Source organism: Panulirus ornatus, chromosome 39, assembly GCF_036320965.1.
Source record: "Panulirus ornatus isolate Po-2019 chromosome 39, ASM3632096v1, whole genome shotgun sequence".
Lineage (NCBI taxonomy): Eukaryota > Metazoa > Arthropoda > Malacostraca > Decapoda > Palinuridae > Panulirus > Panulirus ornatus.
In genome coordinates, this window is record NC_092262.1 from 5,910,051 (window position 1) to 5,934,071 (window position 24,021).

Here is a 24,021-nt window from a genome sequence, read left to right on the forward strand (position 1 = left end):
GGTTAGGGAATATATGATGTAGAGGTTGTAGATGTGTTTATTTCTACTCTGCGGTTGGTGGTTATGAAGAATTTTGTGCCCAGTATGTTAAGTTAGGATTGTGTTGGAAGAGTCTTTGGTTTCATTGTTAAGGTGAAGGGAATTTGTGTTTGCTAGGTAGTGTTTATTCTGAGTGTTTTGTGTCGTTTGTACCTCCATAATGTACAAGTTCACTTTCCTGGAATGAATGTGATTACTGTACGAGGAATTGTTTGAGCCTAGCCCACAATAAGTTTGAATCAAGTGCACAAGAGTTTTGAAAGCATATACAGATGCTCCACGGTTTACGGGTAACTCAACTTTTGGAAATCTCATAACTCAGCCACAATAATTTGCTTTAATAACGGAAATGCATCTGGAGGAACATTGCGTTGAGTTGCGTTAAGCAGCACCCCCTTAGGGCTACCTACATAAACTTATGTAGTTATATTTGTCCTGAATGCATACTTCCGACATTGCTATGGAACTCAATGACTTTTAGTGTAAATTTCGCCCATATTTCTGACTCACAATGTCTGGAGAGGAACTTAATAATGAGTGGAGGAGACTGAAATGAATGCCAGGGAAAAAACACGTCTTTGTGCTCACCTGAGCTTGGGCTGGCTACCTTAACAGTAAACACAATTTTGAAGGACATGTCAAATGTTTGGTACCTTTAAAATCAACTGTCATAACCAAAGAGCCAGCTGGTGCTGTTTACAAGTTGAAAACTTATGACTTTGTGATGGAAGATCCGATTCAATACGTGTACAGAAATCTTGATGCAAAATTTGTAGCCAGTCAGGGATGGCCACAGTCTATTTAAGAATCATGCCAATTTTCATATGTTGAAGTGATTGGTGAGTGTGATTGTAATTGGGATTATGGTTAATGTTTTTTTTTTTTTTTAAGTTCAATGATTTACCTCATTTTTTTTAGTTACAATTTCTCGTATTTCTATAGCTCAGTGTGGCGTTTTAAGAGCCAGTGTAGGCATATGGTGCCTACAGAAAACAGGCACCACACATGACACAGTACCAAAGAAACCGAACTGGTAATTGGGAAAGAGGAGGTTCAGTTAATTCCTGGTGATGGGATATTTTTTTTTTTTCTCAGTGAAATTACATGACTTTTCGACTTGCGGATATTTTGACTTAACGGAGGAACATAACCCTTACATAATTTGGCTTGTATTTATATAAGAAATCTGCACATCACACAAAAAAAATTCAGTTCTTTGTATTACAATGCATACCTCAGGTTACACTATTATTGTAGTTTATGTGGTTTATTACCGAGTATAAATGACAGACTCTACCCCTACAGAACACTGATGAAATGGATGAAGAGGAGAAAAATTCTGGGAGGATTGAGGACGAGGAGGAGGAAGAACTCCAGTGTTCAGAAAACTTCTTGAGACACGAAACCTTTGCTTCCGAGGCGTTGGTAGGACAGAGTAAGTACAAATATATGACCCTGTACCTGTTGTAAATGGAAATGGTGAAGAGCTTGTAGATTTATGTGCTGAAAAAGGACTGATGATTGGGAATACCTGGTTTAAAAAGCGAGATATACATAAGTATACTTATGTAAGTAGGAGAGATGGCCAGAGAGCGTTATTGGATTACGTGTTAATTGACAGGCGCGCGAAAGAGAGACTTTTGGATGTTAATGTGCTGAGAGGTGCAACTGGAGGGATGTCTGATCATTATTTTGTGGAGGCTAAGGTGAAGATTTGTATGGGTTTTCAGAAAAGAAGAGTGAATGTTGGGGTGAAGAGGGTGGTGAGAGTAAGTGAGCTTGGGAAGGAGACTTGTGTGAGGGAAGTACCAGGAGAGACTGAGTACAGAATGGAAAAAGGTGAGAACAATGGAAGTAAGGGGAGTGGGGGAGGAATGGGATGTATTTAGGGAATCAGTGATGGATTGCGCAAAAGATGCTTGTGGCATGAGAAGAGTGGGAGGTGGGTTGATTGATTAGAAAGGGTAGTGAGTGGTGGGATGAAGAAGTAAGAGTATTAGTGAAAGAGAAGAGAGAGGCATTTGGACGATTTTTGCAGGGAAAAAATGCAATTGAGTGGGAGACATAAAAGAAAGAGACAGGAGGTCAAGAGAAAGGTGCAAGAGGTGAAAAAAAGGGCAAATGAGAGTTGGGGTGAGAGAGTATCATTAAATTTTAGGGAGAATAAAAAGATGTTCTGGAAGGAGGTAAATAAAGTGCGTAAGACAAGGGAGCAAATGGGAACTTCAGTGAAGGGTGCAAATGGGGAGGTGATAACAAGTAGTGGTGATGTGAAAAGGAGATGGAGTGAGTATTTTGAAGGTTTGTTGAATGTGTTTGATGATAGAGTGGCAGATATAGGGTGTTTTGGTCGAGGTGGTGTGCAAAGTGAGAGGGTTAGGGAAAATGATTTGGTAAACAGAGAAGAGGTAGTAAAAGCTTTGCGGAAGATGAAAGCCGGCAAGGCAGCGGGTTTGGATGGTATTGCAGTGGAATTTATTAAAAAAGGGAGTGACTGTATTGTTGACTGGTTGGTAAGGTTATTTAATGTATGTATGACTCATGGTGAGGTGCCTGAGGATTGGCGGAATGCGTGCATAGTGCCATTGTACAAAGGCAAAGGGGATAAGAGTGAGTGCTCAAATTACAGAGGTATAAGTTTGTTAAGTATTCCTGGTAAATTATATGGGAGGGTATTGATTGAGAGAGTGAAGGCATGTACAGAGCATCAGATTGGGGAAGAGCAGTGTGGTTTCAGAAGTGGTAGAGGATGTGTGGATCAGGTGTTTGCTTTGAAGAATGTATGTGAGAAATACTTAGAAAAGCAAATGGATTTGTATGTAGCGTTTATGGATCTGGAGAAGGCATATGATAAGAGTTGATAGAGATGCTCTTTGGAAGGTATTAAGAATATATGGTGTGGGAGGCAAGTTGGTAGAAGCAGTGAAAAGTTTTTATCGAGGATGTAAGGCATGTGTACGTGTAGGAAGAGAGGAAAGTGATTGGTTCCCAGTGAATGTAGGTTTGCGGCAGGGGTGTGTGATGTCTCCATGGTTGTTTAATTTGTTTATGGATGTGGTTGTTAGGGAGGTGAATGCAAGAGTTTTGGAAAGAGGGGCAAGTATGAAGTCCGTTGGGGATGAGAGAGCTTGGGAAGTGAGTCAGTTGTTGTTCGCTGATGATACAGCGCTGGTGGCTGATTCATGTGAGAAACTGCAGAAGCTGGTGACTGAGTTTGGTAAAGTGTGTGAAAGAAGAAAGTTAAGAGTAAATGTGAATAAGAGCAAGGTTATTAGGTACAGTAGGGTTGAGGGTCAAGTCAATTGGGAGGTGAGTTTGAATGGAGAAAAACTGGAGGAAGTGAAGTGTTTTAGATATCTGGGAGTGGATGTGGCAGCGGATGGAACCATGGAAGCGGAAGTGGATCATAGGGTGGGGGAGGGGGCGATAATTCTGGGAGCCTTGAAGAATGTGTGGAAGTCGAGAACATTATCTCGAAAAGCAAAAATGGGTATGTTTGAAGGAATAGTGGTTCCAACAATGTTGTATGGTTGCGAGGCGTGGGCTATGGATAGAGTTGTGCGCAGGAGGATGGATGTGCTGGAAATGAGATGTTTGAGGACAATGGGTGGTGTGAGGTGGTTTGATCGAGTAAGTAACGTAAGGGTAAGAGAGATGTGTGGAAATAAAAAGAGCGTGGTTGAGAGAGCAGAAGAGGGTGTTTTGAAATGGTTTGGGCACATGGAGAGAATGAGTGAGGAAAGATTGACCAAGAGGATATATGTGTCGGAGGTGGAGGGAACAAGGAGGAGAAGGAGACCAAATTGGAGGTGGAAAGATGGAGTGAAAAAGATTTTGTGTGATCGGGGCCTGAACATGCAGGAGGGTGAAAGGAGGGCAAGGAATAGAGTGAATTGGAGCGATGTGATATACCGGGGTTGACGTGCTGTCAGTGGATTGAATCAAGGCATGTGAAGCGTCTGGGGTAAACTATGGAAAGCTGCGTAGGTATGTATATTTGCGTGTGTGGACGTATGTATATACATGTGTATGGGGGGGGGGGGTTGGGCCATTTCTTTCGTCTGTTTCCTTGCGCAACCTCGCAAACGCGGGAGACAGCGACAAAGCAAAAAAAAAAAAAAAAAAAAAAGAAGGATGAACAAAGTGTACAGTAAGTACAAAAATATGACCCTGTACCATAAGAAGGATGAACAAAGTGTACAGAATCCTGTGTCATTGTTCCGTCATCATTCAGTTTCAGTCCTTTCTAGTATTCATAGTGGATGATTTGTGAGGAAGACTGAAGTTTAGTTTGCTTAGAATGATTGGGTAATGCATAGGTTTCAGTGAATAATTGTTTATAGTCATTACAATGTTATTTACCCCCAATCTTGAACTGCACCTCTCATATTGTCCATTATTAATGACCCGGAGTGAAGTCTACTCTCCTTAACCATACACGAGGCAAGGTATTCCTTTATCCAAAGGAAGTATAAGATCATCTCTTCATCCACTGATAGTTGTTACTGGCCTTTAACAATTTCCTCAGTTTTTGCATTTTCTGGTCTTTAACCCTTTCTCCTGTTTTTTAACCCCTTCCAGTTTAGTTTTTTTTTTCAGGAAAAAAATTGATTAATTCATCATGATCTTATAAGGCATAGAACATTATATCCCTGGGGATAGGGGAGAAAAGAATACTTCCCACGTATTCCCTGCGTGTCGTAGAAGGCGACTAAAAGGGGAGGGAGCGGGGGGCTGGAAATCCTCCCCTCTTTTTTTTTTTTTAATTTTCCAAAAGGAGGAACAGAGAAGGGGGCTAGGTGAGGATATTCCCTCAGAGGCCCAGTCCTCTGTTCTTAATGCTACCTTGCTAATGCGGGAAATGGCGAATAGTTTGAAAGAAAGAAAGAACATTAGAATGGAAAAACTGAACGTCTTTAATACTCCCTTTTTCATTTTCTTTATCATTATTGATTGCTTGCTTTTAGATATTGTATGCCAATGGGTTTATTTTTTGTAATTGGTACAATTTAAATATGAATTATCCTAAACCAATTTGAAAAGTAATGGTGCTTCACATTTTCCATTAGGATTGTTGCTTCTCACTGTTAGACAGAATTTACAGTAATATGAGAATCTCAGGGATACTCCTTAGTGCTACATCATGATAGTGTTTCCTTTAATCGAATTCATCAAGAATCAGTATTCTTGTATCATCTTTTTTCTTTCATTTGGGTTTCATTATGGGTAGTATTACTTCACAGTGGCAGATGTTCTTAACTTACATTGTGTTTTTGATATGGGCAGCTGTAATGATCTGTAAGTCATTTTACATATCTATAGATTATATTCGTCTGGACATCATAGATGAAGAACTCTGAACAGATTTTAGGGTGTCAGGGCCTTGATATTCTCTTCAATAAGAGTTTATGCCCATTTTTTTTCTAAGTTAGAAATTTACTTTACTGATATTACAGGTTCTTAGAAATTTACTTTACTGATATTACAGGTTCTTAGAAATTTGCTTTACTGATATTACAGGTTCTTAGAAATTTACTTTACTGATATTACAGGTTCTTAGAAATTTACTTTACTGATATTACAGGTTCTTAGAAATTTACTTTACTGATATTACAGGTTCTTAGAAATTTACTTTACTGATATTACAGGTTCTTAGAAATTTACTTTACTGATATTACAGGTTCTTAGAAATTTACTTTACTGATATTACAGGTTTTCAAACATTACAGTATGCATTGGGATAAATACAGTAATGTAAAGTTGATTAAGTGGAGGTTTACGATAGGATGAATTACAATCATTGCGTAAACTTTACTATTTGTTGTATAGTACCTTTGTTGCGTTCCTTTTGTATGCAGTAAATGCTATAGTAATGTTCTTATTACAGTGCAGAATATTGCTGTCTTTGACTGGGAAGAAGATGTGTATGATCCTTTTGAAAAAGCTGTGGCAAGGAGCAGAGAAGCCAGCAGAAAACCCATGAATGATCCTTCTGAAATACCTGTGGCAAGAAGTGGAGAAGCCAGCAGTACACCCATGAATGATCCTTCCGAAATACCTGTGGCAAGAAGTGGAGAAGCCAGTAGTACACCCATGAATGATCCTTCTGAAATACCTGTGGCAAGAAGTGGAGGAGCCAGCAGTAAACCCATGAATGATCCTTCTGAAATATCTGTGGCAAGAAGTGGAGGAGCCAGCAGTACACCCATGAATGATCCTTCTGAAATATCTGTGGCAAGAAGTGGAGGAGCCAGTAGTACACCCATGAATGATCCTTCTGAAATGACTGTCGTAAGGAGCAGAGAAGCCAACAGTAAACCCATGAATGATCTTTCTGAAATATCTGTGGCAAGAAGTGGAGGAGCCAGCAGTACACCCATGAATGATCCTTCAGAAATGACTGTCGTAAGGAGCAGAGAAGCCAACAGTAAACCCATGAATGATCTTTCTGAAATATCTGTGGCAAGAAGTGGAGAAGCCAGCAGTACACCCATGAATGATCCTTCTGAAATATCTGTGGCAAGAAGTGGAGGAGCCAGTAGTACACCCATGAATGATCCTTCTGAAATGACTGTCGTAAGGAGCAGAGAAGCCAACAGTAAACCCATGAATGATCTTTCTGAAATATCTGTGGCAAGAAGTGGAGGAGCCAGTAGTACACCCATGAATGATCCTTGCGAAATACCTGTGGCAAGAAGTGGAGGAGCCAGTAGTACACCCATGAATGATCCTTCCGAAATACCTGTGGCAAGAAGTGGAGAAGCCAGCAGTACACCCATGAATGATCCTTCTGAAATATCTGTGGCAAGAAGTGGAGGAGCCAGCAGTACACCCATGAATGATCCTTCTGAAATATCTGTGGCAAGAAGTGGAGGAGCCAGCAGTAAACCCATGAATGATCCTTCAGAAATAACTGTCGTAAGGAGCAGAGAAGCCAGCAGTACACCCATGAATGATCTTTCTGAAATATCTGTGGCAAGAAGTGGAGGAGCCAGCATTACAACCATGAATGATCCTTGCGAAATACCTGTGGCAAGAAGTGGAGAAGCCAGTAGTACACCCATGAATGATCCTTCAGAAATAACTGTCGTAAGGAGCAGAGAAGCCAGTAGTACACCCATGAAGGCAGGGAGCACAGAAGTTAGCAGTAAACCCATGACTGATCCTTTTGAAATGTCTGTGGCAAGGAGAGTAGAAGCCAGCCACAAACACAACAGTTTAATGGTAACTATAATTAGATCCTTGCATCATGAGTATTAATTTTTCTCTCTTGACATTCTACATCTTCCTCACACCTGGTGAGCAATGTGGTGAGAAATATGCAGTTGTAGCAAGCATGAGGCTCGAGAGTGCCTGTGTATGCTTTAATTGGTTAGATATCACTATTGGTGTCACTTGTGAAGGATTCATTGATAATGTGGAAAGATTCTGACTTGACATGTAGAATTTTTACCGTGAACTGATTTAGGTATTTTCCCAGTGATCTTTCATATATTCTCAGTAGCATGGATGGTGGATGCAAGTCTGAATTTACAAAACCTTATTGCTAATAGTAATTCCATCCAACTGCATTCGAAGCTGATTGTTACATCTGGATTCTCCCTCATTGATGTTTCTGATCGCTTTCACACTCTCAATGCTTTCCGTGTTCTGTGCCACCATAGCAGTTTGTACAGTGCCTCGCACAACCATTGTGGGTTTTTAACTTTTGCACCTATATGTAAATTCACCACAGGTACATGATTCCACATCTCATTCCCAGACTTCTGTCGAAACCTAAAAGCACGGCTGGAAAAAATTGTCAGAGTTAGTGGAGATGCATCAGTATTTCAGAAAGTGCAATGCATGAAGCTACTTCTGTAAACATTTTCTCCAGTATGAGTTTACACTTATGTAAATTTTGATGTTCGCCCTATTCCACTCCATTTTACCTTCTTGTGGGAACATCTTTAAGGATATTTCAAGTGGCTTTTCAAACATAGCACACTTCTGCTGTTCATGGGGAGAAACCTCACAGAACCATAATCCCTATTTGGGTCAATGAAGTATAGCAGTCTTTGTAAGTCACTCCTATATGTTTCCATGCTTCCCAGGACCTCTCTCTCTCTCTCCAATTCTTTCACTGTTGTTGGGACTGTAGTGTCTTTTGCAGTGAAAACACTTTTGAACATCTCATTTATCTCTTAGCTTCTCACATATCTTGACATTATCCAGTGTAACTTTTCTATTTGAATCCTATTGCCAGAGTAATTGCTCTTCAACAGAGAGTTTCTCCTAATGAACTTACGTGTGAATGTAATTTTGTGCAGCATTTGTTCTTCATGAAAAGGAGTCTATACTCTTGGGGCCCCATCTCTTGAACTTCTTTTACAGTCATTCAGCTCTCTATACTTTTTAATAATAGTTTCCGCATTTACACTTTCGTCACTTAGCTTATTCTATTCATCCTTTCAGATACTGTATGAAATATTGCTCAACATCTTTTTTAATATGTCTCTTGCACCATTTCCTGTTATTGCCTCAGGCTGCTCTGTCTTTGCATCCTTCAAGTGTGTTACAAACATGTCTCTGTTATGGGGAGAGATGTAGCTTAACCTCATGTTTATGTTATTATTATTATTATTATTATTATTATTATTATTATTATTATTATTATTATTGTTGTTGTTATTATCATTATTATAATTATTATTGTTGTTATTATTATTCTTGTACTTAATCGCTGTCTCCCACGTTAGCAAGGTAGCACAGGGAAAAAGACAAAACATTGGCCCAACCCACCCATGTACTTATGTATATGCATAGACACCCACACATGCACATATAGATACCTATACATTTCACTGTATACATACATACATATATTTACACAGACACATATATTCCTATGAATTGTGATCCTTTCCAGACATATATATATATATATATATATATATATATATATATATATATATATATATATATATATATAAGTACATATTCATACTTGCTGCCTTCATAAATTCCCATTGCCACCCTGTCACACATAAGATAGCATCCCCCCCCACCACAAGGTAGCACTAGGAAAAGACAAAAAAGGCCTCATTCATTCACACTCAGTCTCTAGTTGTCATATGTAATGCACTGAAACCACAGCTCCTTTTCCACATCCAGGCCCCACAAAACTTTCCATGGTTAACCCCAGACACTTCACATGCCCTGGTTCAGTTAATTGACAGCATGTTGACCCCATTATACCACATCATTCCAGTTCACGCTATTCCTTGCACGCCTCTCACCCTCCTGTATGTTCAGGCCCTGATCACTCAAAATTTGGTCTTCCACTTCTGGTTCCCTCTACCTCTGACACATATATCCTCTTTGTCAATCTTTCCTCACTCATTCTCTCCATGTGCCCAAACCATTTCAACACACTCTCATCTGCTCTCTCAACCACTCCCTTTATATTACCACACATCTCTCTTACCCTTTCATTACTTATTCGATCAAAACACCTCATACCACATGTTGACCTCAAACATTTCATTTCCAACTCATCCACCCTCCTCTGCACAAACCTATCAATAGCCCATGCCTCACAACCATGTAACATTGTTGGAACCACTATTCCTTCCAACATACCCAATTTTGCTCTCCAAAGTAACACTCTTGCCTTCCACACATTCTTCAACGCTTCCCAGAACCTTCGCCCCCTCCCCAACCCTGTGACTCACTTGTGCTTCCATGGTTCCATCCGCTGCTAAATCCACTCCCAGATATCTAAAACACTTTACTTTCTCCGGTTTTTCTCCATTCAAACTTACCTCCCAATTAACTTGTCCCTCAACCCTACTGTACTTAATACTCTTACTCTTATTCACATTTACACTCAGATTTCTTCTTTCACACACTTTACCAAAGCCAGTCACCAACTTCTACAGTTTCTCACCCGAACCAGCCACCAGTGCTGTATCATCAGTGAACAACAGCTGACTCACTTCCTAAGCCCTCTCATCCACAACAGACTGCATACTTGCTCCTCTCTCCAAAACTCTTGCATTCACCTCCTTAACTACCCCAACCATATACAAATTAAACAACCATGGAGACATCACACACCCCTGCCGCAAACCTACATTCACTAGGAACCAATCACTTTCCTCTCTTCCTACTCATACACATGCCTTACATCCTTGGTAAAAACTTTTCACTGCTTCTAGCAACTTACCTCCCACACCATATACTCTTACTACCTTCCACAAAGCATCTCTATCAACCCTATCATATGCCTTCTCCAGATCCATAAATGCTACATACAAATCCATCTGTTTTCTAAGTATTTCTCACATACATTCTTCAAAACAAATACCTTATCCACACATCCTCTACCACTTCTGAAACCACACTGCTCTTCCCCAATCTGATGCTCTGTACATGCCTTTACTACCCTCTCAATCAATACCTTCCCTATAATTTCGCAGAAATACTCAACAAACTTATACCTCTGTAATTTGAACATTCACCTTTATCGCATTTGCCTTTGTACAATGGCACTATGAATGCATTCCACCAATCCACAGGCACTTCACCATGAACCACACATACATTGAATATCCTTACCAGCCAATCAACAACACAGTCACCCCTTTTTTATTTTTATAAATTTCACTGCAATACCATCCAAACCCGCCGCCTTGCCGGCTTTCATCTTCTGCAAAGTTTTCTCTACCTCTTCTCTGTTTACCAAACAATTCTCCCTGACCCTGTCACTTCACACACCACCTCAACCAAAACACTATATTTGCCACTCTATCATCAAACATTCAACAAACCTTCAAAATACTCACTCCATCTTTTCACTTCACCGCTAATTGTTATTACCTTGTTATTAGCCCCCTTCACTGATGTTCCCATTTGTTCTCTTGTCTTATGCACTTTATTTACCTCCTTCCAAAACATCTTTTTATTCTCCCTAAAATTTAATGATACTCTTTCACCCCATCTCCTTCCGCTTTCTTTTATACATCTCCCAGTCATTTGCACTACTTACCTGCAAAAATCGTCCAAACGCTTCTCGCTTCTCTTTCATTAACAATCTTACTTCTTCATCCCACCACTCACTACCCTTTCTAATCTGCCCACCTCCCACCTTTCGCATGCCACAAGCATCTTTTGCACAAGCCATCACTGCTTCCCTAGATACAACCCATTCCTCCCCCACTTCCCTTACATCATTTGCACTCACCTTTTGCCATTCTGCACTCAATCTCTCCTGGTACTTCCTCAAATAAGTCTCCTTTCCAAGCTCACTTTCTCTCACCACTCTTTTCACTCGAACATTCACTCTTCTTTTCTGAAAACCTCTACAAATCATCACCTTCGCCTCCACAAGATAATGATCAGACATTCCTCCAGTTGCCCCTCTCAGCACATTAACATCCAACAGTCTCTCTTTCACACGCATATACTCACAACCCAGGTTATCCTGGTTGAGTGTGTGTTTGTTGTCATCTTACATATACTAACCAAATTTTATGTCTGAGGTGTTTTTTATACTTTGTTTAAAAACAAAATGAAAAAGTGTTAGCTATACTTTTCTTTAAAGTATAATGGAAAATATATTTTGTCTTCGGCCTCACAGATTGCTCCGTACGGGGTTTTTGGCACCTTTTTCTGGAGGGAGACATGCTATTAGCTTTTTCTTCCTTGCAATCAAAGTTTTGTGATATTCTTTCATTTTGGGGCTGATTGATTTGAAACTCTGTTATGCGAGTAGCTTATTTCAGTACATGCAGACTTTATTTTTCTGAGGTCAGATAACCCAGAAATGTATTTTGTGCTATTGTCAGGTGTGCTCAGATGAGATGAAACATTGCATTAAGATAACTCTTTAAAATTCCCTTATATTGCACACATTAAATTTGATTTGAACCATTTCAGTTATAAAGTAGGGGTCAGAATTCATAAAAAGACGGTTTCTATCCCTGTACGTATGGCAAATTTCATCCAGTGCTCTTTCATTATGGCATAGAAATGCTTTTTCTTTTTATACACTCAACATGTATATTAGATGACCATTTTTGGTATTCCCCAGGATTGAAACAGGTCACAGAACAGCATTATTTTAGGGTTTTGGCCATTTCTTGTCATATTACAGCAAGTCTTTATTAAGTTTCGGCAGTGTTGCTTCTTTACATACCCACATAATACCAATGGCAAATTTGTGATGAACATATTTAATAATAAGAAATCAGAGGTTGCAAAAAAAAATTCTAAAATCCAGTTTATTTCAACCAGTGTTGATGAAACTGATTTGGTAACCGCATCCTCTAACTGATATTTATGAGTTTTGGCAGAAAGATATTTAAGTTGCGTATGGAAGAAAACCCTCTACATTTTCTTTTATAATTATCTCTGTTTACCAGAGATAACCAAAAGACTGGATTCATGATACGTGAGAGGGAATATTGTGGTTAAGACACTCAGAATGAAGCAAGAGTATTTTAATCTCTTACTTCATTCTGAAATTCCTGATGTCATACTTCCACTCATAACCAAAAGAATTAAGTTCAGAATTTGCAACCCTTTTGTTTTGAAAATCGTTATTGTTGTCTAGATGATGAGCATGAGTGGGGTCCCTGCTACAAGAGATTGCACATTTAGTCCTCTTCATATGCATGTATAGATGGGAATATTAATGGTAGGTAGATGGGGAAGAGTTTATTTACATCCTCATTCATAAGTATTTTTCTTTCCCAGGAGCACAGCTTAACTTACAGAGGACATGGCTTTGATCAGAGCGATGCATACAGATTAGAGGGTTACATCCAGCAATATGGATCTCGTCAGGCCCTGGAACCATGGAAAGAAAGTGTTGATAATATTCCTTCTAACTTGAATGAGCGTCAGAAATATACTTGGAGAAGACAGGATGAAAATTACATCAGGTTTTCAAGGAGAGGTCATGATGGAGGAGCTTGGCAACACCCGCAGAGGCATAGGTATAACAGGAATGAGACGTATTCTCCTAGAGATATCTCTCACAGTCAAGAGAAAAGTAATAGATACGGTGCCAGGGACTTAGCAACCTTTCAGGGGCATCCAAAGAAGAGGGACAATAGAAGTTCTTTCATTTCACCAAGAAGGGAACAAAACAGAATAATTTTTCAACAGCCACACAGACAGAGTCATATCAGTTACGAGGAGCATTCTCCACAAGGTGTCAAAAGCATGCAGTATAATGGTATCAAACCATGCCTGTTAGCAGAAGCTTTAGCCGAGTGCCCTGATTTTAAAGCCTCTCTTCTACAGCTTTTAGAATGGAAGGAAATGCAGCCATCGGCAGTGAGACAAGTTGCAATAGCAAATGAAGATGTCTTCCATGTAAATGGAGAGATGGTAAAGCTTCATCCCAAAATCAGTATTTGCCAAGCACATTCAGGACCCCAAGGTTGCTTCAACCCCTCACAATGTAATGAGCTCCACATATGTAACTTGTATGTGACAAGTTATTGTCAGGAAAGCAACTGTGTTTTTGGACACAGATGGTACACAAATCACAATAAAACTGTTCTCAAACACTTCTGTCTAGAGGGTTTACCTGCTCAATCACTTAGATATCTAATGACAAGATCCATGAAAGGTAATGGATTTACAGGACAGTTGAATGTGTGCTATGACTATAACAGAAGGGGATGTAGTAAGGCATATTGTAGTGATCTTCATGTATGTCAGAGTGTTTTCCAGCTGATTAAGTGTGCTATCCCAAGATGTAACCTTAACCATAACTTACTAACACCTGACTGTTGTGAGAGAATAAGGGGTTGTGGGTTTTCCACTAACGAAACCCAGCGAGATGTAACGAAGACTTTGTTGGCTGCTTTCCCTTCTTTAGATAATGGAGGCCCAGCAAAACAAGTAGGAATGTTAACAACCCAGGCAGCATCTAATAGTAGCCAGGATTGGAAAACTACTATCATCTTGGACCAACAGCAGGATGCAGGAGGTAGAGACAACAGATGGAACACTAATCCATCAAGAAGTGGAAGTGTATCTAGAGGAAATGTTAAAAGTGATGAGTGTGCAAGAAGGGGTAAGATGGATCTTAAACATTCATCCAGTAGCCAAGCTACATCAGCAGCAAAGAATGGAAAATACCGGACCGTGCGGTCACATTATCTCTATGGAGACGCTGAGATTGATGAGATTTGCTTCTATTCAGTTGAGAGTACTTGCAACTCCGAGAATAATGGATGCCAGAGACTCCACGCTACACGACATTTCCATTGGCAGATCAGTGAACAGGGTAAAAGTTGGCTCAATTTACGACCTCACCAGGTAAACCAACTGGAGCGAGCCTTCTGCAACCCAGCTGAAGATGGGGTTGTCATCCCACGCCTCGATCCTGCAAAGCTTCATTCCTCTATACAGCCTCTTGTAACTCTTCTTGGTCATGACACTTGGCATGCTAATTTCGGAGCTATGGTTCTGAGGAATCCTGACTTTTCTAAAATCCTGTACTTACGTAGACTGTGTACAGAGTTCATTGCTGGACAGAAAATTGCAGCGAGCATCTACCACTGGTTCTTCATGGACAGAAACAAGAAGTGGGTAGAGTATGGCAAAGTGGACACAGCTGGTGAAGCAAAGCTAGTAAGCCCTGTCACCTCAGATGATATTGAAAAGCACTTCCTCAAAAGTCAGGAAACTCCTTTAACCTTCAAAAATGCAAGTTACACTTATGTTCTGAACTTCCATACGATGACTCAGACCAATCAATCCACCAACGTTAAACGTGAGGTACGCCGACGGCCAAAACCTCACTTTATAGATGGGAATCACAGAAGTGGTCAGAGAGCTTCTCTTAACAGAACCTAGTAATACTGTATACTATCTCATGGGACCTAATACAGTCAGGAAAACCTTAGCATCCTATGACAATTGCAGCAATACTGTTGTAGGTCTCGTAAACATATGTATTTCATATACAGTGATCAAGATAGTAAGAGTTCAGAGTCCTTTTTCCATGTGAGAACTTTACAGAATTAGTTTATAGTGATGAAAGCTGTCAGTTGTGACCTAGAAAGATTGAAGTAATGTGAATCTTTCATTACATATAGTGAGAACTCCCAAGGATTCATGGAACTAGTGGTAGCGTTTCTGATGACAGACATGTATATACTCTGGGCTTATTCTTACACCGAAGTGAATTTCATTATCTACAGATGCCGCAACTTTTCATTCCAAACTTTTTGCTTAGAATATTTGTGATGTTCATAAGACAATCTGGTCATTCACATAGGGCAATTCTGCTTTGTCTTAGCCACCTACTAACAAAGCCATAGGTGTACCATTTGACAGAAATGGTGGTGTTGGTTGTCTAACTGTCATGTATGACAGACAGGTATATACCCTGGCATTATTGTTAGACTGAAGTGAATTTCATATCTAAAGAGAATCTAGTCTCTGAAGATTGTTTAGTGAAAACTAAAAACATAGATTCTGAAATAATCGTTATAGTTTTTCAATTTACATAACTTCATGAGTTTTATAGGTATTAAATTCTCATGGAATATTGGAAAGATTATCAATTACAGTCAAAGTATATTGAGGACTAACGTGAAGTACTAGATTCATCCTTCGTTATCTTTACAAGGAAATGAATGTAATCCATTTCTCATAAATATTTGTATTCTGGGTGAACCATGTGCTAATAGAATGAAATGAAAGTACTCTAATACACTGTCATTAACCTATGCAGATGTTGGTTTTAGTATATAGTAAGTGACACACAGAGACTGGATATGTATAAGTGAAATTGATGTTCTGTTCCCAATACTACAATACTACAATTTTTTGTGAGAGAGAAAGAATGAAATGATGGCTTTAGTGTATATACCACATATATATAAGAAGTCCATCATTTTCTTGATACTGGAAATAGCAGAGCCTCGAAGGTGCAGATTACCCTCAAGAGAAAGGGTACTTTTATACATATAAATTTTTTTTTTATTATACTTTGTCGTTGCCTCCCGCGTTTGTGAGGTAGCGCAAGGAAACAGACGAAAGAATGGCCCAACCCACCCACATACACATATATATACATACATGTCCACACATGCACATGTACATACCTATACATCTTAACGTATACATATATATACACACACATATATACACATGTACATAATTCATACTGTCTGCCCTTATTCATTCCTGTCGCCACCCCGCCACACATGAAATGACAACTTCCTCCCCCCGCATGTGCGCGAGATAGCACTAGGAAAAGACAACAAAGGCCACATTCCTTCTTACTCAGTCTCTACCTGTCATGTATAATATTCTACAGTTTCTCACCTGAATCAGCCACCAGTGCTGTATCATCAGCGAGCGAACAACTGACTCATTTCCCAATCCTTTTCATCCACAACAGACTGCATACTTGCCCCTCTCTCCAAAACTCTTGCATTCACCTCCCTATCCACCCCATCCATAAACAAATTAAACTACCTGACATTCATTGGGAACTAACCACTTTCCTCTCCTCCTACTCATACACATGCTTTACATTCTTGATAAAAACTTTTCACTGCTCCTAGCAACATACCTCCCACACCATATACTCTTATAACCTTCCACAAAGTATCTCTATCCACCCTATCATATGCCTTGTCCAGATCCATAAATGCTACATAGAAATCCATCTGCTTTTTTAAGTATTTTCTAAGTATTGGTGACTGAGTTTGGTAAAGTGTGTGAAAGAAGAAAGTTGAGAGTAAATATCAATAAGAGCAAGGTTATTAGGTTCAGTAGGGTTGAGTGACAAGTTAATTGGGAAGTTATTAGGTTCAGTAGGGTTGAGGGCCAAGTTAATTGGGAAGTAAGTTTGAATGGAGGAAAAATGGAGGAAGTGAACCATTTTAGATATGTGGGAGTGGATTTAGCTGCGGATGGAAACATGGAAGCAGAGGTGATTCACTGGGTTGGGGAGGAAGCAAAGGTTCTGGAAGTGTTGAGGAATGTGGTGATGTCGAGAACGTTATCTCGGAGAGCAAAAATGGGTATGTTTGAAGGAATAGTGGTTCCAACAATATTATATGGTTGTGAGGCGTGGGCTGTAGATAGGATTGTGCGGAGAAGGGTGGTTGTGTTGGAAATGAAATGTTTGAGGACAATATGTAGTGTGAGGTGGTTTGATCGAGTAAGTAATGAAAGGGTAAGAGAGATGTGAGGTAATAAAAAGAGTGTGGTTGAGAGAGATGAAGAGGGTGCATTGAAAGGGATTGGTCACACGGAGAAAATGAGTGAGGGAAGATTGACGAAGAGGATATATGTGTCAGAGGTAGTGGGAACGAGAAGTGGGAGACCAAATTGGAGATGGAAGGATGTAGTGAAAAAGATTTTGAGCGATCTGGGCCTGAACATACAGGAGGGTGAAAGGCGTGCAAGAATAAAGTGAATTGGAACGATGCGGTATACCGGGGTCGACGTGCTGTCAATGGATTGAACCAGAGCATGTGAAGCGTCTGGGGTAAACCATGGAAAGTTTTGTTGGGCGTGGATGTGGAAAGGGAGCTGTGGTTTCGATGCATTATACATAACAGCTAGAGACTGAGTATGAACGAATGTGGCTTTTGTTGTTTTTCCTAGCGCTACCTCGTGCATGTGCAGGGAGAGGGTAGTGCAATTTCATGTGTGGCGGGGTGGTGACGGGAATGGATGAAGGCATCAAGTATGAATATGTACATGTGTATGTATGTGTATGTATATGTATGTATATGCTGAGATGTATAGGTATGTATATGTGCGTGTGTGGAAGTTTATGTATATACATGTGTATGCGGGTGGGTTGGGCCATTCTTTCATCTGTTTCCTTGCGTTACCTCGCTAACATGGGAGGCAGCGACTAAATGTAATAAATAGTATATATATATATATATATATATATATATATATATATATATATATATATATATATATATATATATATATATATATATCCCTGGGGATAGGGGATTAAGAATACTTCCCACGTATTCCCTGCGTGTCGTAGAAGGCGACTAAAAGGGAAGGGAGCGGGGGGCTGGAAATCCTCCCCTCTCATTTTTTTTTTTTCCAAAAGAAAGAACAGAGAAGGGGGCTGGGTGAGGATATTCCCTCAAAGCCCAGTCCTCTTTTCTGAACGCTACCTCGCTAATGCGGGAAATGGCGAATAGTATAAAAGCGTCTGGGGTAAACCGTGGAAGGCTGTGTAGGTATGTATATTTGCGTGTGTGGACGTATGTATATACATGTGTATGGGGGGGGGTTGGGCCATTTCTTTCGTCTGTTTCCTTGCGCTACCTCGCAAACGCGGGAGACAGCGACAAAGTATAATAAAAAATAAAATAATATATATATATATATATATATATATATATATATATATATATATATATATACACACAGAGACATATTCATGTACATAATTCATACTGTCTGCCCTTATTCATTCACGTCGCCACCCCGCCACACATGAAATGAAAACCCCCTCCCCCCGCATGTGCGCGATGTAGCGCTAGGAAAAGACAACAAAGACCACATTCGTTCACACTCAGTCTCTAGCTGTCATGTAATAATGCACCGAAACCACAGCTCCCTTTCCACATCCAGGCCCCACAAAACTTTCCATGGTTTACCCCAGACGCTTCACATGCCCTGTTTCAATCCACTGACAGCACGTCGACCCCGGTATACCACATCGTTCCAATTTACTCTATTCCTTGCACGCTTTTCACCCTCCTGCATGTTCAGGCAAAAGTTCTGGGAGCGTTGAAAAATGTGTGTTTGTGTGTGTATATATATATATATATATATATATATATATATATATATATATATATATATATAATTGCCATTTCCTTTGTTAGTGAGGTAGCATCAAGAACAGAGGACTGAGCCTTAGAGGGAAAATCCTCACTTGGCTCCCTTCTCTGTTCCTTATTTTGGAAAAGTTAAAAATGGAGGGATGGATTTCCAGCCCCCCCACTCCCTCCCCTTTTAGTCGCCTTCTACGACACACAGGGAATACGTGGGAAGTATTTGTTTCTCCCCTATCCCCAGGGAGAAAGACACAGAAAATTTGTACATCACATCACAGGCATTGACATGGCTCTTTGACATTCAGTTCACAGCAACACAACCATGCACTATTTCACACAACATAACACCTATGTAGCTCCCCCCCCCCTCACCACATAACCAACACAGCATAACACCTATCCACACCTCCCCTCACCACATACTCATCCACCTCAGGTGCTTTCCAAAATTAATGGAATACTTCGTTTGCATTTAGAGGGGAATGTTGTGGTAGGGTAGAAGGAGGGAACAGCTTATCTGTAGTGATTCTTACGAGTGTTTTTTTTCTCAGGGGCACATCAGAACTTACAGAGGACAGAACCTAGGTCAAAGTAACACCCATAGATCTGAAGGTTACGTACAGCAAGTTCGACTTGATCCCAGCCAGGAATCACTAACAGAAAGGTTCAATGATTCTGCCAGTAACTTGAACAAGTCTTGGGACGATACGTGCAGAACACACAATAGAAGTCGCACACATTCAACAGGAAGAGGATATGACACAAGAACCAGGCAACAGGCATGGAGGTATTGGGATAACAGATATGAGACGTATTCCCCAACAGGAGATATCAGAGACAGTCAAGAGAAAACAAACAGATGGTGTGACATGAACTTGCCAGCATTTCCGGCGCACCCATATGGCACTTATCATGGTAATGATCATTCAAATTTCTCAATGAGTGGAGAAAATAGAGGCAGTAGGCGACAGCCACACAGATTCAGCGATATAAGGGTCGACACGCATTCTCTACGAGATGGTCGTGGCTTGCAGCCGTACTACATCAAACCATGGCTGCTAGTAGAAGCTTTGGCAGAGTGCCCTGATTTTAAAGCCACTCTTCTGCAGCTCTTTGAATGGGAGAACATGTGGCCATCTGCAGTGCAAGAAGCTGTGGTAGCGAATGGGGATGTCCTCCGTCTAAATGGAGAGGTGGTCGAGCTACGTCCCAAAATCAGTATTTGCCAAGCACACGTAGGTAACCAAGGTTGCCAGGATCCTACAGTGTGTAAAGAGCTACACATATGTCACATGTACGTCAGAGGTGTTTGCCACACAGGTGACTGTACGCTGGGACATAGGTGGTACACAGATCACAATAGAATTAGGTTGGGGAACTTCTACCTGGAACGTTTACCACCTCAGTCACTTAAGTATCTGGTGAGAGGTTTAATGAAAGCTCCAGAACCTATAGGTAAGTTGGATGTCTGCTACGACTACAATGGGAAGGGGTGTAGTAAAAGCGAGTGTGGTTCTCTGCATGTTTGTCGTGGTATTTCCAGTGGACTAACGAGGTGTAGTCGTCCAAAATGTCAGCTAAACCACAACCTACTGACAGCTGGCTGTCGTGAGCTGTTGATGGCTCATGGGTTATCAACAAATGAAACCCCACAGGACGTAGCCATATCTGTGTTAGCTGCTTACCCTTCTTTAGGTAGTGGAGGCCCAGCAAACCAAGCAGAAGCTACACCAACATTGTCACAAGATCCCAAAATCAGTGAACAACCAGCGCCATCAGAAACTCTGGCTCCACAAGATGAGAGAAGCCAAGCAAGACGAAAAGTTCCAAGGCCACCATTACCACAGGCGCCATCTACCGCTGGCCAACAGCAGGATGCAAAAGTTGTAAACACGAACAGCGGAGATGATAATGGTGTAATTTCTTGGCTTGCACCAGAGTCTACATTTGATACATCAGACGTGAAAGTATTTAAAAGAGGAAGCTTGGGCATGAACAGTAAACATTTATCAGATGACAGCAAGATCACAAACCCATTGGAAAGGAAGAAGAAACATCCATCCACAGGGAGAACTAGAAGTAATATTAAGTCTCGAGAAAGTAGTAAAATGAATCATAAACATTTGGCCAGTAAGAAGGCTGCTTCAGTAAGTAAGAATGAAAATTATGGGACAGTCTGGTCTCACTATCTGTCTGGAGACACAAAGATAAATGAAATATGCTTCTATTCCGTTGAGAGTTTGTGCAAGTATGAGGAAAGTGGATGCCAGAGACTTCACGCAGTAGAGCATTTCCACTGGCAAGTCAGTGAACAGGGCAACAGCTGGCTCAATTTACCACCTCGCCAGGTCAACCAACTGGAGCGTGCCTTCTGCAACCCAGCTGAAGATGGGGTTGTCATCCCACGCCTCGATCCTGCAAAGCTTCATTCCTCTATACAGCCTCTTGTAACTCTTCTTGGTCGTGACACTTGGCATGCTAATTTCGGAGCTATGGTTCTGAGGAATCCTGACTTTTCTAAAATCCTGTACTTACGCAGACTGTGTACAGAGTTCGTTGCTGGACAGAGAACTGCAGCGAGCATCTACCACTGGTTCTTCATGGACAGAAACAAGAAATGGGTTGAGTATGGCCAAGTCGACACAGCTGGTGAAGCAAAGCTAGTAAGCCCTGTCACCTCAGATGATATTGAAAAGCACTTCCTTAAGAGTCAAAACATTCCTTTAACCTTCAAAAATGCAAGCTACACTTACGTTCTCGACTTCCGTACGATGACGCAGACCAATCAGTCAACCCATGTTGAACGGGAAGTACGCCGACGGCCTGAAACCCATCTGAAAGACGATGGTTTGAAGAGTGGGCCAGAGGGCTTCCATTAACGGAACGCGCACCAATGTGGGATCCAATGCAGACACATTAACGCTTTTCGTGATGTGTGTGTGTGTGTGTGTGTAGCTGTGGCAATAACGTCTACAAAAGTACCAGAAGGTGGTGCGTCATTTAAAGAGATCAGAAACCTCCTTTTCTTGTGGGAAACCTTGAAGATGGCCGAGATGGCCAACGGGTCCACGGTGACTTAGGTAGACTTGATGTAAGGCAACTGTTTCACGGCACGCGACTTTGGTTGCCATGCCAAGCGCTTATTTGTGCCTCAAACTTTGACTGGAAGACTTCGTGACACGAGCAGCGACCATTTTAATGGTCTAGGGACGTTATTTCTCCATAGATCCCGGAGTGTCTGTTTTTCGCTCTGTCAGCCCGACTCGGGCCAGCTTGAGGTATATATGTTCGTTGCTTGGTTGGCTGACGGCAGGGATATGTTCGTTGCTTGGTTGGCTGACGGTAGGGATATGTTCGTTGCTTGGTTGGCTGACGGCAGGGATATGTTCGTTGCTTGGTTGGCTGACGGCAGGGATATGTTCGTTGCTTGGTTGGCTGACGGCAGGGATATGTTCGTTGCTTGGTTGGCTGACGGCAGGGATATGTTCGTTGCTTGGTTGGCTGACGGCAGGGATATGTTCGTTGCTTGGTTGGCTGACGGTAGGGATATGTTCGTTGCTTGGTTGGCTGACGGCAGGGATATGTTCGTTGCTTGGTTGGCTGACGGCAGGGATATGTTCGTTGCTTGGTTGGCTGACGGCAGGGATATGTTCGTTGCTTGGTTGGCTGACGGCAGGGATATGTCCGTTGCTTGGTTGGCTGACGGCAGGGATATGTTCGTTGCTTGGTTGGCTGACGGCAGGGATATGTTCCAATATGTCGCGGCCAGCGAATCAAGTCTTACGATGTGCAAAGTAGATACGATAGAAAACGATAAGGTGGAGTCGAATGTAATTAATATCACGTTATGAGATAAGAAATATTTTGTTAGGATTAGATTAGCTTTTAGCAGTACCTTGCCACCGGAAACCCTTCCGTTATCATCATTAATTTATTCACAATTATCCACTTCTCATAATTGATCTGCATTGTAAATCGGGTATATACTATAATTAAAGAGAAAAAAAAACTTCCTCTATTCTTATTTACCTAATTAGAGGCATTATATATATATATATATATATATATATATATATATATATATATATATATATATATATATATATATATATATAATATATATATATATATATTATCCCTGGGGATAGGGGAGAAAGAATACTTCCCACGTATTCCCTACGTGTCGTAGAAGGCGACTAAAAGGGAAGGGAGCGGGGGGCTGGAAATCCTCCCCTCTCGTTTTTTTTTTTTTTTTTTTTTTTTCCAAAAGAAGGAACAGAGAAGGGGGCCAGGTGAGGATATTCCCTCAAAGGCCCAGTCCTCTGTTCTTAGCGCTACCTCGCTAATGCGGGAAATGGCGAATAGTATAAAAAAAAAAAAAAAATATATATATATATATATATATATATATATATATATATATATATATATATATATATATATATATATATATATATATTATCATTATCTTGTGGAGGCTAAGGTGAAGATTAGTATGGGTTTTCAGAAAAGAAGAGTGAATGTTGGGGTGAAGAAGGTGGTGAGAGTAAGTGAGCTTGGGAAGGAGACCTGTGTGAGGAAGTATCAGGAGAGACTGTGTACAGAATGGAAAAAGGTGAGAACAATGGAAGTAAGGGGAGTGGGGGAGGAATGGGATGTATTTAGGGAATTAATGATGGATTGCGCAAAAGATGCTTGTGGCATGAGAAGAGTGGGAGGTGGGCTGTTTAGAAAGGGTAGTGAGTGGTGGGATGAAGAAGTAAGAGTATTAGTGAAAGAGAAGAGAGAGACATTTGGACGATTTTTGCAGGGAAAAAATGCAATTGAGTGGGAGAAGTATAAAAGAAAGAGACAGGAGGTCAAGAGAAAGGTGCAAGAGGTGAAAAAAAGGGCAAATGAGAGTTGGGGTGAGAGACTATCAGTAAATTTTAGGGAGAATAAAAAGATGTTCTGGAAGGAGGTAAATAGAGTGCGTAAGACAAGGGAGCAAATGGGAACTTCAGTGAAGGGCGTAAATGGGGAGGTGATAACAAGTAGTGGTGATGTGAGGAGATGGAATGAGTATTTTGAAGGTTTGTTGAATGTGTCTGATGACAGAGTGGCAGATATAGGGTGTTTGGGTCGAGGTGGTGTGCAAAGTGAG

General features: G+C 40.8%; 2 protein-coding genes across 2 annotated transcripts in view; one reads left to right on the forward strand and one right to left on the reverse strand.

Moving 5' to 3' along the window:
• Positions 1-22,109, forward strand: part of LOC139761218 (uncharacterized) — a 46,235-nt gene extending 24,126 nt beyond the window's left edge. Inside the window, exons 4-8 of the mRNA XM_071685259.1 lie at positions 1,345-1,474; positions 5,927-7,263; positions 12,778-14,894; positions 15,009-15,045; positions 19,430-22,109. Coding sequence (XP_071541360.1) covers positions 1,345-1,474; positions 5,927-7,263; positions 12,778-14,894; positions 15,009-15,045; positions 19,430-21,757 — 5,949 coding nt within the window. The 3' untranslated portion in view covers positions 21,758-22,109. The remainder of the gene's footprint in view (positions 1-1,344; positions 1,475-5,926; positions 7,264-12,777; positions 14,895-15,008; positions 15,046-19,429) is intronic.
• LOC139761062 (organic cation transporter protein-like) overlaps positions 1-24,021 on the reverse strand; it is a 78,817-nt gene that overhangs the window by 45,676 nt on the left and 9,120 nt on the right. The window lies entirely within an intron of this gene.